Source organism: Aplysia californica, unplaced genomic scaffold (genome assembly GCF_000002075.1).
Source record: "Aplysia californica isolate F4 #8 unplaced genomic scaffold, AplCal3.0 scaffold00026, whole genome shotgun sequence".
Classification (NCBI taxonomy): domain Eukaryota; kingdom Metazoa; phylum Mollusca; class Gastropoda; order Aplysiida; family Aplysiidae; genus Aplysia; species Aplysia californica.
This window is the reverse complement of record NW_004797296.1, coordinates 1,063,090-1,079,137: the sequence shown is the minus strand read 5'-3', so window position 1 is coordinate 1,079,137 and position 16,048 is coordinate 1,063,090. Positions and strand designations below refer to the sequence as shown.

The 16,048-nt window shown below is 39.5% G+C and overlaps 1 protein-coding gene across 1 annotated transcript in view; it reads left to right on the top strand.

Annotated features, from left to right (window-relative positions):
* The first annotated feature begins 4,578 nt into the window (after window positions 1–4,578).
* Window positions 4,579–16,048, top strand: part of LOC101851173 (LYR motif-containing protein 2) — a 20,565-nt gene continuing 9,095 nt past the window's right edge. Inside the window, exon 1 of the mRNA XM_005091135.3 lies at window positions 4,579–4,819. Within this exon, the coding sequence (XP_005091192.1) occupies window positions 4,796–4,819 (24 nt within the window). The 5' untranslated portion in view covers window positions 4,579–4,795. The remainder of the gene's footprint in view (window positions 4,820–16,048) is intronic.

Sequence of the window (16,048 nt, the reverse complement as noted above, 5' to 3'; positions counted from 1 at the left end):
AACAACAAACAAACAAAAAAACATCGACAGATCCTGATGGGTCAGGTCGAAGTTTGCTCCCTGAATGATCTGAGTTAATGGAAACACAAAGCGTCACATAAGTTTTAAAACCCCTTCTCACCACCCCCACCCCCTTCGTAAAAAATATATCTTTTAATCATTTATTGATACCCAGCCGAATACAAAAAGGTGGACATCTCTGGTAATAACTCTCATTAAAACACCCCTGGCTCTTTCGTGGGTCTTGCTTTACATATGTACATTATATGCGAGGAAGTTCTTCCTTTTAAAAAATGTTTTAACTTAAAAGAGGCACTCTTGGAAGATCTAAAATCCGGTAAAAGGGTGGGGAGGAGTTCCGCTGAGGGCTGGCACTTACCGTGACATGGTCCACTGAGCAAACTATACAAGGGTTAGGGTTGGGGTTGGGGTTGAGGTTGGGGTTGGGGTTGGGGTTGAGGGTTGAGGTTTGGGTTGAGGGTTTAGGGTTAGGGTTAGGATTAGGGTTGAGGGTTAGGGTTAGGGTTAGGGTTAGGATTAGGGTTAGGATTAGGGTTAGGGTTGAGGGTTGAGGGTTAGGGTTAGGGTTGAGGGTTAGGGTTAGAGTTAGGGTATACCCCTCTGAAAATATCCCCCTTTTGTGCCTTGTTGGTCGGCCGGCCCTCTGCGGAACTCCTTCCTAGGGGTGTGTGCTGCGTTTGTGCAGAAGACACGAAAAGGGGAGGAATGGAGTAAACGCTGATGAAGATAATTGATAGCATCTATAGGCACCCTATTTTGTTTGTTGTACACGTTTTGTGAGTTGACAGCGGCAGAAAAGCACTGGATTTAGTTTGCGAACTCGTTTCGGTGCTCATGTTCAAAAAAATTTTAATATTAAAAAGAAATAATTAAAAAATCCCAGAATAAACATTCATTGAAAAACACAATATTTATTATTACGGTATAGTTTATTTTCTTTCATTTTTTCGCCAGAATGCTCCAGAAAATGGGTGTAACTCAGCTGATGACCTTGTCCTGCTTGGCGTTGACCTTAAGTTCCGTGGTGTCTTTACCGGCGGCTTCTGGCTGGTCTGATAGAGGAGTGGATAAACGCGCTGTGCCCCCTCCGTGGTCATATCAAATCGTCTATAATCCATTCCTCGCAGATATCTGCAGGCTTATCTGTGTGATGTGTGCTGGTAACTATAATGCTTGTCCGATCTATTGCAATTGCATTACGAACAATAATATGATTGAATCAGATGAGATGCGACATGGCTTGCAGACGTCTATTCAAAAACCTGACGAACAATGGCAAGCTCTCCCTTTGCCTTTCCCTTTGTCTTGTCAAAGCAACACCAACAAACCAGTATACAAGGAAATTTGTGCACTGTGCGCTGGAAGTGATTTCTGTCCGATTTACTGCTTTTGTGAATACATGGATGGGTCAGATGAGACTCAAGATGCCTTGCCGACATCTGACTCAGGAATGCAAGCTCTCCCTCTGCCATATCCCATGTCATGCCAAAGTAGCATCAAAGCACCAGTCTTTGAGGAAATTTGCGCTCTGTGTGCTGTCCAGGATTTTTGTCCAATTTATTGCATGTGTGGATTTTTGGCTGGAGATGACGAAACGTCGTAAAAGCGTCAAAGTTCAACCTTTGCATCAACTTTTGCAAGACTCTAGATTCTAACCTTTAAAATGGAAAGCACTTTCGCAATACGGATTCCTGTGATCTGAAACGCTCATCAGTCTGATAATAGTACAAATACCTATAGGCTATATAATCATAAAGGCTAGGCCTATTGTTCACAATGTGACCATGACAGTGCTGGTAAATCGACGCAGCAAAAGAGATATATCAAATGCCCTAAGAAAATCACGTTGGAATAACATGCTTCTGGGCCATTGATATTATATTATTTGAACTCATGTCTACTTTGATATGCATGTGTATTGGTTTTTTCCCCTTCAGGATTGTTTGGAAAGAGTATTATTATTGCGTTAGCCTAGATTAAACTTGAGGAGTTGATTTAAGTAAATGGACTTTTAAAAAAAGATAACCATGTGGTTTCTGTTCTTTTTTCATAGGCCTACTCTTATTTATTTTGCATGTCAGTTTCTTCGAGAGCAGTCGCTGATTAAGTGAAACCCACGTCAGAATCCACCTTTTTGAATTCAGCTGGGCATCAAGTTCATAAAATGGGGAAAAGGATTATGTGACCATTATGGACTTTCGCGATGCTCTGGAGATTTTAGCCTGTAGGCCTATGCCATATGTGACTGTTTTCTAACTTTTTATTGATACCACGATGCCTGATGCCGTGCATTCAAATACTTTCAACTGTTTTTCTTAAAATAAAGAAGAATGAAAAGCAAAAACAATTTGGAATTTAGTACTTTTATTGCCTTTGAGATACAAGATTTTCTGCAGGTGGTTGGAGAGCGTCAATTAAGGTGGGGTTTTTTTTTCTCTTCCTGTTTCCGTTCATTCTATAATTATAGCCTTCGAGCGTTGATCACGCATTTCTCTCTCTCACTCCGTCTGTCTGTCTGTCTGTCTGTCTGTCTGTCTGTCTGTCTGTCTGTCTGTCTGTCTGTCTGTCTGTCTGTCTGTCTGTCTGTCTGTCTGTCTGTCTGTCTGTCTGTCTGTCTGTCTGTCTGTCTGTCTGTCTGTCTCTCTCTCTCTCTCTCTCTCTCTCTCTCTCTCTCTCTCTCTCTCTATCTATCTATATATATATATATATCTCATTCCCCCCTTCCTCCGTTTCCTCTCAATACCCCTCTTCCTCTCACTACACTCCACCCCTTCCTCTCCCTCCCCTCTCTCTCTCTCTCTCTCTCTCTCTCTCTCTCTCTCTCTCCCTCCCCCCTCTCTCTCTCTTTCTTTCCTTCTCTGGCTTTCTCTCTATCTTTCTCTCTCAGGGGGTGGTTGAGGTCGTCACTGGTAGGTCCTACTTCTTTACATTTTTATCTGTTATAATTTCTGCCTTCCTGTTTCATTTATTCCTAGCACTAAATTGATAATTGCAAACAGTCTGTCTGTCTGTCTGTCTGTCTGTCTGTCTGTCTGTCTGTCTGTCTGTCTGTCTCTCTCTCACTCTCTCACTCTCTCACTCTCTCTCTTCTCTCTCTCTCTCTCTCTCTCTCTCTCTCTCTCTCTTTCCCTCTCTCCCTCTCTCTCTCCCTCCCTCTGCCCCTTCTCTCTCCTTCTCAAATGAAGATGAATTTCACTTAACCTTTGTTCGAATTTTGCCCATCAAAAGGAATTAATTCCTCCCACCTTGACCCGGCCTAGTGACAGAAATATGCAGTGTTTGAAGCATAATAAGAGATAATGTGCCGTCTGTATTTTTTCATTGTGGAAATTTTATTTAACAAATTGTTTTATTTGATGTGACGTGGGGCCAATGGCCTAAAGCACTGAATAAACTAACTGTAGCTCGATCAAAATTTCGTAGCGCAACTTTTTGCCAAATATTTTCTAAACTATCAAACACAGATTCTCCAGCTTTTGAACAGAGACGTGTACAAATTTGTCTTAACAGACCAATATTTTTTGTAAACACCAGCTATAGCTGTATTCTAAAAAAATCCTTACTACTAATAAAAAACCCAAGGGAGTGTTCGTCATTTTTCTGGGTCTAAACCGTGACGCTATCTTTATTGAACACATGTTTTGACTTGATAACCTTTAGTGCGGAATAATGTTTACTATAAAAAAATCAATTTCTTGTAACGAGTTTTGCTAATAAAATAAGTGTCATTGGTGAGTTGTGAGTTGTGACGTAGGCCATGAGATGCGTATGCAAATTGTGTGTTAGAAGCGGGAAGAGCTGTGAACAATCCCATTTTGTGCATGACGGAGATTTATAGTGTTTTGAATAAATTTATGATTAAAAGTCTTTTAATCCAGTGAAAAATATTAAGACAAATAATTATTGAAACTAACTGCTGTGCAAATATATAGGCCCATGGATGGCATTGATCCACCCATTGAAAAATATATTTGAGGATAAGTTACTCCACTAATTTTTTACCAAACTATAAACTTACTTACTCTCTCCTTCTCCCCCACCCACCCCCTTTTTCTCTCACTCCCCCACCCCACCCCCTCTTTATATATACCCCCTTATTCACAAATGAATAAGATATGGCATATTTGCATTGTAACAGGTTACTTTGTTCTAAGACTCATATATAAGCTGAGGTAGTAGCTATTTTGTGGAGGGATGTGAGGGGTACACACGAGCCTGAGGGAAGTTACTAAGAAACCTATAAAATAATACAAGTAGGCCCTAATAAAAAGAAAAGTAGCCACCATTACGTATGGTCCATGGAGAAACCCAATGGACATCAGATATCTGGCAAGCAAGACAATATTGAGGAAGCCATCCTCACTTCCAAAAGAGAGGTTGGGGGGGGGCACAAAAGAGCAGAGGCCTAAATATTACAATGATAATTTTGTGTTCGCCGTTACGGCTAGGTAATATCAAACTCTCTGGTAATATAGTTTGTATTATTATTATTATTATTATAGGCTTGGCTTTCAGTCGATTTCCAAGTCCGAAGTTGAGAATGTTAATTTTTAACTGCTGTTGCTGTTGAATAACGCAGGTCTACCATTTGCTTTACGCTTGAACTTGAGCACTCAGTCAGAGCACTAAACACTGAACGAGCTCAGGAACTTGCGTTTCGTAACGTATTGTGTGAATTCACCAACAATTTGATCTCTTGGCCTTTCATTTTGGTTCGGTAATGGGCTTACTGTTGCCTCTGAGATTCTGGACGACACAATAATCAATGTGAATAATGTCTCAGTTGACTTTGAAGCAGGTGAATATAATAGTAGGCACTTTCACTGAAGGCAGGCCACCTCTGAGAATAGTGCAGGCGGGTCTTGTGAAGGCTATTCTCACCCGGTGCGCGTGTCAACAAATTTTGCGTTCACCCTAAACCACAGAATTCTACACTGTGATAAGAGAAAAATTGTAGAATTCTGTGCTGTGAACAAACGTTCCATTACAACTGTACTTGTAGCCTACTAAAAGCGTACAATTTTGTCTGTGGGCAGGGGAGAGAGAGAGAGTGAGTGAGAGAGAGAACAAAACAAAATGGCGACCCGCGTAGTTCGGCTCGATTCGAAAAGTTAAATAGCCGTAGCATCTTTGTAGACAACCAAATTAATTTACTTTTGTGTTTTAACATCATTTTTTAACTTTGTTTTGGTCAATTTGATCGTCCACACCGATAGACAGTATTCAGAAAGAGACAGAGAGAGAGAGAAGAGGGGAGGAGTAGATCTTGCGAGAACTTCCGGGCGGGTGAGAATAGCCACTTTCTTCACTGAACGCGCTCACTATAGATAGCGTGATTTGGCTTCAGAAAGTCCCATTGAGTTTTGTTTCCGGACATGACGTCTCGTTGAGACAGTGGGTTCAAACTGCACATATTTTTTTTAAATTTAGGGGACTGTCATTCAAGTCCGATACATGTCTTCAAAGACCTTTGGATGACCTTCAAAACGGGTTTTTCCAGGTCGATGTGCGACTAATGAGTCTTGAGATATTTAAAGTTGAAAAACAGACAATTTTTAACCATTGATTTTTGATAAATTTTACTGTCATATTTTTTTCAAACTAGATTCTAGATCTACCCTTGTTGGTAAACCATTCTTTGTTCTTCCAGAAAACGTTTAAATGGTTATCGTAGAAGTCTTACCTTGGCTAGTGTAGTCTTACCCTTTTATCAACCAAATCCGCGAAAACCTAGCTGAACCCTTCCACCGTGACATTGCGCAGAGTCGTGACGTCACGCATTTTCGCCTTGAGCTTTTGGCTCCCTCTCCTCATTGTTTGAAATGTACAAGACAAGGAAATGCATCGCTGAGAGATTTTTAAACTTCAGTTTAAAAAGTTAATCAATTTTTATGATGTTTTATAATAACTGACCTTACACTGTGCCTTAGTTCATTCGATGGTATTAAGAAAATGAGACTTTTTAGACCAAAGTATTTCCTTTTCACTGAGCTCCCCCCCCCTCCTTTTTTACCCTGCCGAAAGCCTTTCTTCATTGCGGATTGTGTAGGGCCTAGATCTAGTAGTATGAGAGTCCGGACTCGTGTTGTTAGCACAGGCAGTCAAAATTAAATTGACTATTAAAGTATCTGATGCAATTATTTGCTCTTTGATAAAGTTTCTTAGGTCTATTGTAACTAGTACCGATACACATTTTCTTTCTTTTCTGTCGCATGAACAAGAACGAAAAATGCTATGTACTCTCTCTCTCTCTCTCTCTCTCTCTCTCTCTCTCTCTCTCGGTGTGTGTGTGTATGTATGTATTGTGTGTGTATGTGTGTGTGTGTGTGTTCGTGTGTGTGCCGTCATCTTTCCACGACTCACGGTAAATTAGCAGTGTAAGCCTAATTACTCTTTTCCATTGACGAAACAACCTTGAAGAAAGATGCCAGTTGTAACAAAGTGAGCACTTTTGCTCCTCAGTTCTTACTTTACTTTACCTTTTCCTTCCTCTGGTATCCTTAAGATGTCGAGGGGAGGTGCAGGTTTCGGCGTTTGTGATAGAATGTTAATTAGTTATATTGTTCCAGGACCTTTTTAACCCCATCCAGTCAGGTCTTTCTTGGTCTTCCTCTTGATTTAAAGCCAGATTCGCGGGTGTTGTAAGCTTTAGCTGCTAGTTGTTTTGGGGCATTCAGGTTAGATGTCCGAACCTTTTGACTCTTTGACGCTCTAATAAATTTACGACTAGTAGACGTATGGTCTCGTTCCTTATGCGGTCTCCTCTGGTGACGTTGGGGGTTTTGCGGAGACACCTAATTTCGCGTGCATCGATTTTTCTTTCTCATGCCTTGTTTAGAGACCGTGTTTGGCACTGGCATGTTAATGTTGGTATGAAGATTCTATTGATGAGCTAGGATTTTACTTCAGTTGAGCTGTTCTTGTGACTGAGAAGGGGTGCCAGCTGGTAGGTCACTGCATTTGCCTTCATAGTTCTTGTTTTTTTTTCTTTGTCCATACGCCCATCTAGTGTGAAGATGCTTCCCAAATATTTAAATTCCTCTACTTGTTGGAGTTGTGTTCCGTCTCCCTGTTTTTATTCTAGCCTTCAGAACTTCTGTTTTTGAAATAGAGATTTTCATGTTTAGGTGTTTACATTCCTCATTAATTAATTTTGTGGTGTTTTTTGTAATTCCTCTTCATCTGTGTTTAATGTACTCTGGTCATCAGCAAATAGAAGCTCATTCAGTTCATTGATGTTGTAATTTGCCTCTTTCGTGATCTTATCCATTTAAGTGATGAAGAGAAGCGGAGAGAGAACACACCCTTGTCTCACCCCAGACCTGATGGGGAACCAGTCCGATAGTCCTTCTGTTGACCTTACGGCACACAGGCTGTTTTTATAAAGTGCCATGATGTTCTCCAGCAATTGTCCTTTTACACCATATTCCTCTAAGACTACCCGCCGGGGCGGTGCCACTGACTGAAGTATCTTTAGGCCATCTCCAAAGAGGCGACATTTCTCGTTCTAATGCCCAGTAGAATTGTAAAAGGGCTGATCGAACAATGCCATGCTCATAACTGTGCCTGAACTACAACAGGGAACTGCGGCTTTTTCTTTCCCAATGCTTACTATTGTCATTTTCCTCTACTTCTTTTGTATGTTTGTCACGCTCTTGTGACCCGCTGTATCCGGTGTGCCTTGACAGTCGAAGCAGACTTTGTGCTGTTGAAGCTAGAGAGGTGAGCAGAGAAGTCCACGTAAGGACTTCTCTGTTGACACCCACCCCTTGGTGCTCATTTGACCTTATGCAGTTGCCAGTGCAGTAAAACCTCTACTAAAACCTCTAAGACTTCCCAAAGTTGACATCTATGTACCCTGTCGAATGCCTTTTAGTGGTCCACGAAGACGATATTGAGGTCTTGTCATGTCCAATGTTAGTCAGTCTCACAGAACTGTCCGAATGCAAAAAAGCGTCAGTACAGCCCCTGCCTTTTCTGAAGCCAAACTAGGATTCATTGAGTTGAGTCTCTACAATTGGTCTCATTCTCATTTTCAGTATCTTGGCAAACGTTTTATCCACATGGCTGAGAAGGGATATTCCTCTGTAGGCTCTGTGTTGTTTTTGTCGTCCAGGCCAGGTGAAATATCTTCCATAACCCGAGTTCTCCGATGTGGCCGTATAGTTTGATCTCTTCTGCTGTGATGTTTTTAACGCCAATCGCTTTGTTTGTGGGGCTATTCTTTAAAACATGTTGGGTTTCACTCAGCAGTAGTGAAGGTTCTGGAGTGGTTTCTGTCGATGAGAAGCTGTTTGCTGTTGTTTCTGCTGTAGGATTCAGCAGCTCTTGGAAATAGCGTTTCCATCTTTCCTTAATCTTTGGCTGTCTGAAAATAGGTTTTCCGTTCTCATCATTGACTATTTCAGTTGGGTTGAATGGTTCTTCCCGCATCCTCATGCTTTTTTAACTCTCTTGTAAAACTAAAACTCTCAAGGTTCTTCTTTACGTTTTGTCACCAGCTGTTCTCTGTATACTGTCCAGGATCTGTTCTTAGCTTCTTTAACTACCCTTGATGTTTAGCGGTGTTCCTTTCTGTATAGGATGTAATCTTCCTGTCTTTGATTTCTGCCACTTTTTGAATGCTTTTTTCTTCAGCTGTATGGCTTCCTTCTCATAGTCATTCCACCATATACATGTAGTTGTTTTCTTTTTCTACTCTCTTGTTTTCCTGGTGCCGCACTCTTCTTTTAATGCTCTGTTCACACATGCTTTGAAGTGGCTCCATTCTTCTTCAATGTCTCCCGGTTGTTTGGGAAATTTGTGAAATACATCTTTCAAACGTTCAGGTGTATCTTATCTTTGGTATTGTCATTTATATTTCTGAGATTTACGACTTCGCGTCGTTTCTTTGCTTCTGGCCTTTCCCTGCTTGGTGTGTCAATAGTCTTGATGACTGGTCTGTGGTCAGTGTCTGTGATATAGATGGGAATCACTCTTGAGTCTCTGATTTTTCTCAGTTTCGATCTTTTGGCCCGAATAAAATCAATTTGTGATGCTATCTTTAGGTCATTCCATTTGATTTGTACCAAGTTTTAACTTGACTCCTTTTGTGTTGGAAGAGAGTATTTGATATGACGAGGTCATGTTTTGCGCAAAACTGTAATAGCATTTCTCCATTGCTGTTTTTATCTGTTTCTCTGTCACTGTGTGGCCTCATGTATCTCTCCCACCGTCTTCCTTGTTTCCACTCTGCCGTTTAAGTCCCAGATGATTGTCACATTATCTTTGTCATCCACTGTGTTTAAAAGGTCACTCAGTTGATCATAGAAGTGATGTCGCTGTTCTTCGGGGTATGAGCCATTGCATGGTGCATATATCGGTATTTGATGACCCTCAGTAATGATCATATTCTATGGTGATTTCCCGCTTTATACCATACTCGTTGAATTTTTTTCATATTCTCCAAGTCTGTGTTATGCTTTTTTTTAGTTTAGTTTTAGATTGGGTTTAACGGCACTTGAAACACAGATAGGTCATATAAGCCCCAAAGATTAGAGGTGTTACAAGAGAGTAACATACACAGAAAAGAACGAGGACAGAGTAGGACGATTGATTGTTAATAGGGGAAAAGGAGCAAACCACACCCCAGAGCACCCGCCAACCTCCTGTTTGAGTTATGCATGTAACATTGAAACTGCTTTCAATTTTAATCAGTTACTCCCAATAGCAAGTTAAAGAACTCTTTAAAACAAAATGAGTGATGTTTTTCTTTTGAAAATCGGACCATTATTATGGAAAGTGTGCCGGTTTCTTTATTTGGATAATAGGCATGGACTCCCGACGTCACGATTATGACGTAATTAAACGGTAAATAGACTTTTTCTCTTAATGTACTTGACTTTTATTTTTTATATATTGATTCTACATATAACAACAAACAAAATGATACCTCAATGGTTACGATACAACTATTATTAACGATATTATGACCTATGAAGCAAAATTTGGAAGTTTGGTGGCACAAAACGCAGTGCAAAATTTTGGACAAATCAGGGCAAAAATAGATTTACAAAAATGGTCGCTGCTTCTGAACTAACAAAAATAGCACAAAAATTTAAAAAGCTCTGAAAACAGAAAGCCAGGCTTTCCTATAGTCCTAATATTAGTGCCCTTGGAGAAGTTTGGAAATTTCACTGAAGTGCCTAATAATAGAATCTAGGGGAGGACTTCCTTCCGTAACGAACGACCACTATGAGACAGAGCAGAATTGAGGGCTTGGGATAGGGGTAGGGGTAAGGGTAGGGTAGGGGGTACGGGTAGGGTTAGGGTTAGGGTTAGGTCTAGGCCTCTTCTTTATTGTGTTTGATGGGGTGGTCGTTCATTACGGAAGTCCTTCCGAATCTAGGTTACACAGTCAGATTTCACCTTCAGGCACTGGCACTTTCTTTCTTGATACCCAGAATAATAGGCCTACCCCAGTGCCCAGTGCCCATTGGGGATGGGTTCTCAAACACAAACCAATCGTCCGATGTGCAGCCTTGAAAACTACGCGTTTGCTTTTGAGGGGCACTGTCAGTTGCATTGGTTTGTGCCATGCCCACGCCTTACTTTTTCATTCGGTTTGTTTGTCATGGCATTATAATAACGAAGTGAATATTTCTCCGAACGTTCGGAGAAATAGTGCCGATCTTTATTTCTCCGAACGGTTTCCGGCTTCCGGTCTCGGATTTTTTGCCTATTTATTGCGAGAGTTCGGCGCCAACTTTCATTCTGCCTCTGGTCTGGGAAGGAACACCGCATGGCAAGCCCGCCTACATACAACCTTCAGTAACACCCACCGCACACCCACCACCATCATGCACATGTACACACACAAACTTATACACACACTAACTAAACATGATCAGTGGGCAACTTTTGAACGTATGACGAGCTGAGTTGTGGATGGAGAGACAGTGTGAGTGGCAGAGCGGGTGAAAAGGAAGAATTTACGAGTGTATCCACAGGCGACAGCAACTACAAGACGACGACACCGACCCCCCAGACCTGGTCCACAGCTCACAAACGAAAGGAATGTGGCTAAGGCAGTGTTTTGCCTATATTATTGTCCATGGTTCGCAGGGTGCAAGGGAAAGAGTGAGATTTTCTTTGTGGTTGCCTGGAGGGAGGGGGTGGGGTGTGAAAGTCATGAGGACGGGGATGAGCCGCGGGAGAGAACACAGGAATTGAATGAATGAGTGAAACTGAAAGAGAGGAATGACTCATGAGCACTGGAGTGAATGGATCATGTGTTTCTATTTTTGAATACTTTGAACTGTTACTGAATAAAGGCTGAAATAAAGCCCGAAAAGCACACACACACTCCTCACTCTCCACTTACACACTTACTACCAATCACAGACACACTCACACACGCACATGCATACACACACACACACACACACACACACACACACACACACACACACACACACACACAGGAGCAAATTTTTGGGTCTATATATCTATTTCAATTTTCAAGAGCTGGTCTAGAGATTTTTAGATGAGTGTAAAAACGTGAAAAAGAAAGGTTTCAGAACAGAATCAAATCAAAATTAGTCAAATAGCCCATAAATAACCACAAAAATTAACAAATAAGGGTGTGTGTCAACCTGTCCGAAGAAGATTGCCTGTTTTAACCCTAAAAGTGCGTACATTTTTTAAAAAGTACAGGATATTACATGTAAATTATGGAATCACACACATTAAGGGGCCTGCCACTGTCAGTACATGTAATCGGTTTTGGTGGAATGTACGCTCTAACATAAAACATTTAAATTTATATATATAAATGTATATACAGTCAAACCTGCCCAGACGGCCACCTCTATAAGACGGCCACCTGTACAAACGGCCACTTTCCATTTCCCCCCTTGCGTTTTTTCTATATAATTTAACTGTGTAAAACGGGCACCTGTCCAACGCGGCCGCGGCCACCATATTTTAACACACAACCCCTATCACACTAAGCAATAATACCTGTCTTAGACGGCCACCTTAGTGACTCCATTACGTTTTGTCATAAATTGTGCATTGGCCCCTGGCGTTGTAGGCGAGCCGTCATAATTCAATCACCTGTCGTTTTTGTTAGGTAGTCCCTCCAACCGATCACAGTTGCGTAGGCCCCTCCCACCGTTGACCAATAGGTACCAATTATTTCCAGCTACTGGTGAGGTAAGCATGTGATCCCTCATAACCCATAAGCCCCGCCCAGAACTCATACACAAATTGTAAGTGAGATGAGTGGTCACTGTTTACCCAGTCTGTAACAAAGTAACAATAGGATGTCAACATGAACTTGTGACAGAAGCTTCGCTCGTTCTCGTAGTGGTGGCAACCCATGTGTTTTAACATTGCACTCGGTCTTCCTCGTCTGATACATTTCGTTTTATTGTCACCCTTGTGCAAAATCAGCAACAAAATAAAAATTACAAACAAAATACAAACCACCACCACTAACAACAAAAACAGCAACAATGGGGCTACTTTCGATTGGGACCTCAGATGGGAAGGGGTCATTTTCTTCATCTTGATCAGTCCTGCCTAAGACGGTCACCTGTCTTATATGGACACTTTTCTCCTTGACAATGGGTGTCCGTCTTACACAGGTTTGACTATATTTAAAATCTAATGAAAGTAGAAACATCAAATTAAATGATGTTACACTATGCCCCCCCCCTTTCCCCAACAAAAAAAAATTGATAGAAAAACAACACATCAGAAAAATTACAAGAAAAAAAATTACACACTAACAAAATAAAACACCACAAAGAGTCAAAGAGGGAAAAATAAAAGTAACTGTAACGTATTCAACAAATCAACGTGACTTGAGAAAGAGACTAAGTGAAGCTAAGTGAACTTTCTTTCAAAAGTAAAAAGGTTCGATTTCTTTCTTTCTTTTTTTTCTTTAAAAAAAAAATTTGACTTATATTCCCCGACCAAAAAATGCCCAAAAATCGAGCCACGATTGATTGGTCGCAGCCGCGACGGTCAAACGCAGAAGCTAGTTCTATGTGTCGATATCAATAACCCTCCGTAGATCTAGATCTAGACAGCACACGAGTGAACACAACACATTAAGTTTAAGAGCAGCACCCTTAATAGGAAACACGTCATATCCTTAGCGAAAAACTGTTTGGAACTGTAGCATCTCTTTATATTATAAATATTTACTGCGGACATTTTTTGGACCGATTGAACCATATTGTATACGAACAATCTTTGGTAGGCCTATACTTTATATAATATCCGAAATTTGCGGGAAAGGATGTGATTTCAGAGTATTCGGAGAAATAGTGCCTAGCTTTATTTTCCCGAACGTTCAGAGAAATAGTGCCGGCCTTATAATAAATTATTATGATTATAATTATGACATAGAGATAGGGCCTGGAGAATGTTCATTTTTTAATATAATTGATAAGAATGATACTTAAACCAGCAATTCCCAGCTCATCGCAAATCTCTTTCCATTGCCTGTGTATTGTAAATTTAGCAATGACCACGAAAAATCTTTTTTTTGTCAGAAAGTGTTTGCAAATAGATCTAGATCTAGGTGCATTTTGTAGCTATATCTTCACCAGGGTTGGGTTGATTTAAATCAAGTTGATTTAAATCAGCTGATTTTTAAAATTTAAATCAACTTGATTTTTAAAATAAAAATCAGTGATTTAAATCGCTTTTTTAAAATATTTATTTTTATTCAGTTTTTACACATTTCAACATTCAGAATTCCTTTCCTTGGTTTCATAAAACAGATATAAGGTTTAGTAGACTAATATATTCATGCTTAAAAGTCTGCTTTCCCCCCTTTCACCGTAAAATAATACAGATTCAAATTACTTTTTTCCCCACAAAATCAGAGCTGGGTTGATTTAAATCAGTTGATTTTTTAATATTTTAATCAACTTGATTTTTTAAATAAAAATCAGTGATTTAAATCACTTTTCAAAAAAATGTATTCAGTTTACAGTTTTTACATATATTTAAACATTCAGCATTCCTTTCCTTGGTTTTATTAAACAATATAAGGTTAGTAGACTAATATAATCATGCTTAAAAGTCTGCTTTCCTCCCTGTCACTGTAAAATAATACAGTTCTCAATTTGCTTTTTTTTCATAATTGAAAACCAGGGTTGGGTTGATTTAAATCAGGTCGATTAAAAAAAATTTAAATCAACTTGATTTTAAAAATAAAACTCAGTGATTTAAATCACTTTTTAAAAAAGTATTCTGTTTTTACATCTTTAAACATTCAGAATTCCTTTCCTTGGTTTTATACAACAGATGATATACGGTTTAGTAGACTAAAATAATCATGCTTAAAAGTCTGCTTTCCCCCTTGTCACTGTAAGTAGTAAAATAATACTGCAGATCTATTCAATTTACTTTTTTTTCATAACAATTGAAATTAGCATTTTCTTTTTCTTTTTAGACAAACACAAGCGCGCGCACACACACACACTGTAATAAAAATGCAAGTTTATCTACGCATAATTACCCCCCCCCCCCCCCCCCCCTTTCCTTTTAGACTGACATTTTCTTCATTTTTTGTCTGTAGCCATAATTCACTGATATAGATCTAGCAGATTAAGGCTTTCTAAAATTGCAGTTGCTTAAATTAATCATTAGTTAAAATAAAGACAATGCATTTTGCACTAAAAGAACTTACTTTTAGCCACCAAAAATCCCAAACTGTGTCGACATTTAAAAAAAAAAAAAAAAAAAAAAAAAAAAATCCGATTTAAGTAAGAAAATCTTGATTTAAATAAAAAAATCGATTTTTAAAATTTTTACTTTAAAAAAAAAAAATCATCAACCCTGATCTTCACCGAGCATGGTACTTTTTGAATTTTTGAAATCCTTCAATAAACTAAAAAGTTACGAATTTTAATTTTATAATCAATTCATTTTTGGTACACTTTTATATGAGTATTATGAGCCATTGCCAAAATGTGGGGAAAAACACACACATCTCACATTAGTGTGCATAAAATGTGACGCATTAGTATTTTTATTCCTCCAAAACTTATACACATGTCAAATATAGGATGTAGAACCTGCATTAGCAGTTTCAGACCCCATGTCAGCTTTACAATCTTGAGTTTGTAAATTTTGTGCCAAAAATGTTAGTTTTTTAGTGATTGCTGGAGTGTCATTTTGAGCACACCAATGCAAACTTCCAAGAATGTCCAAAATTTAGTATTTTTGGGTGTTTTTTTTTACGTGTGCTTTGATCCTATGCTATTTGTCATCGAGAAAGGTTAACTTGCTCAAGAAATCGGTTTATTTGTTTGCAAATAAACGAACAATTCGGATCACTTGTGCGTCAGTCGTGTCGTCACGGACTAGGTGTTTCAGAAAACACTATTATATTATTTTTCAGTAGAATCACCATAGCTGGTTAATTCTTTTTGCTTTTCGTCGTTTATTCAATACTTCAAAAGCCGTGATGCGCGAAAGGAACATCGGGTTCCTAGATCTACGATTTCGGTCGGCTGTTTTACATTCGCCGTGATTGTCGTCAACTTGAGACGTGCCAGAAGTCCGAATTTCGCCCCTTTTTTGTTTTGAACGGGTCATCAAAAGTGCCTGGATATAATTGTTTTCTTGAGTGACTTCCCCTTACCCGCTTCCCCAGAACAACGGAAGCAATGGGGGAAACAGAAAAACGAAAGTAGTCATTGCCTTCAGCGTCCGATGACGCACAAGAATCTTGCGTTGAATGTGACGTACTGGTCTGTTTTGCGTGTTTTTAGGCTACTCTGTTGAATATTTTAGTGAAATTGCGGTGTTTACACTGGATTCCTGGAACAAGAGTGTGATGTGTGAACAAACTTCGAGAGATGGATCATTTCTGTGGTTATAGATTTAGCTTTTGTGCTTAGTGATGACGTTTGGGGTGTCGTCATGCAGCCGTACGCTCTCTTTACTCAAACAAATAAACAAACATGTCCTTGTTTATCTGTCTAACTTAAAAATACACATTTGTTCTTTGTTGGTATGATAT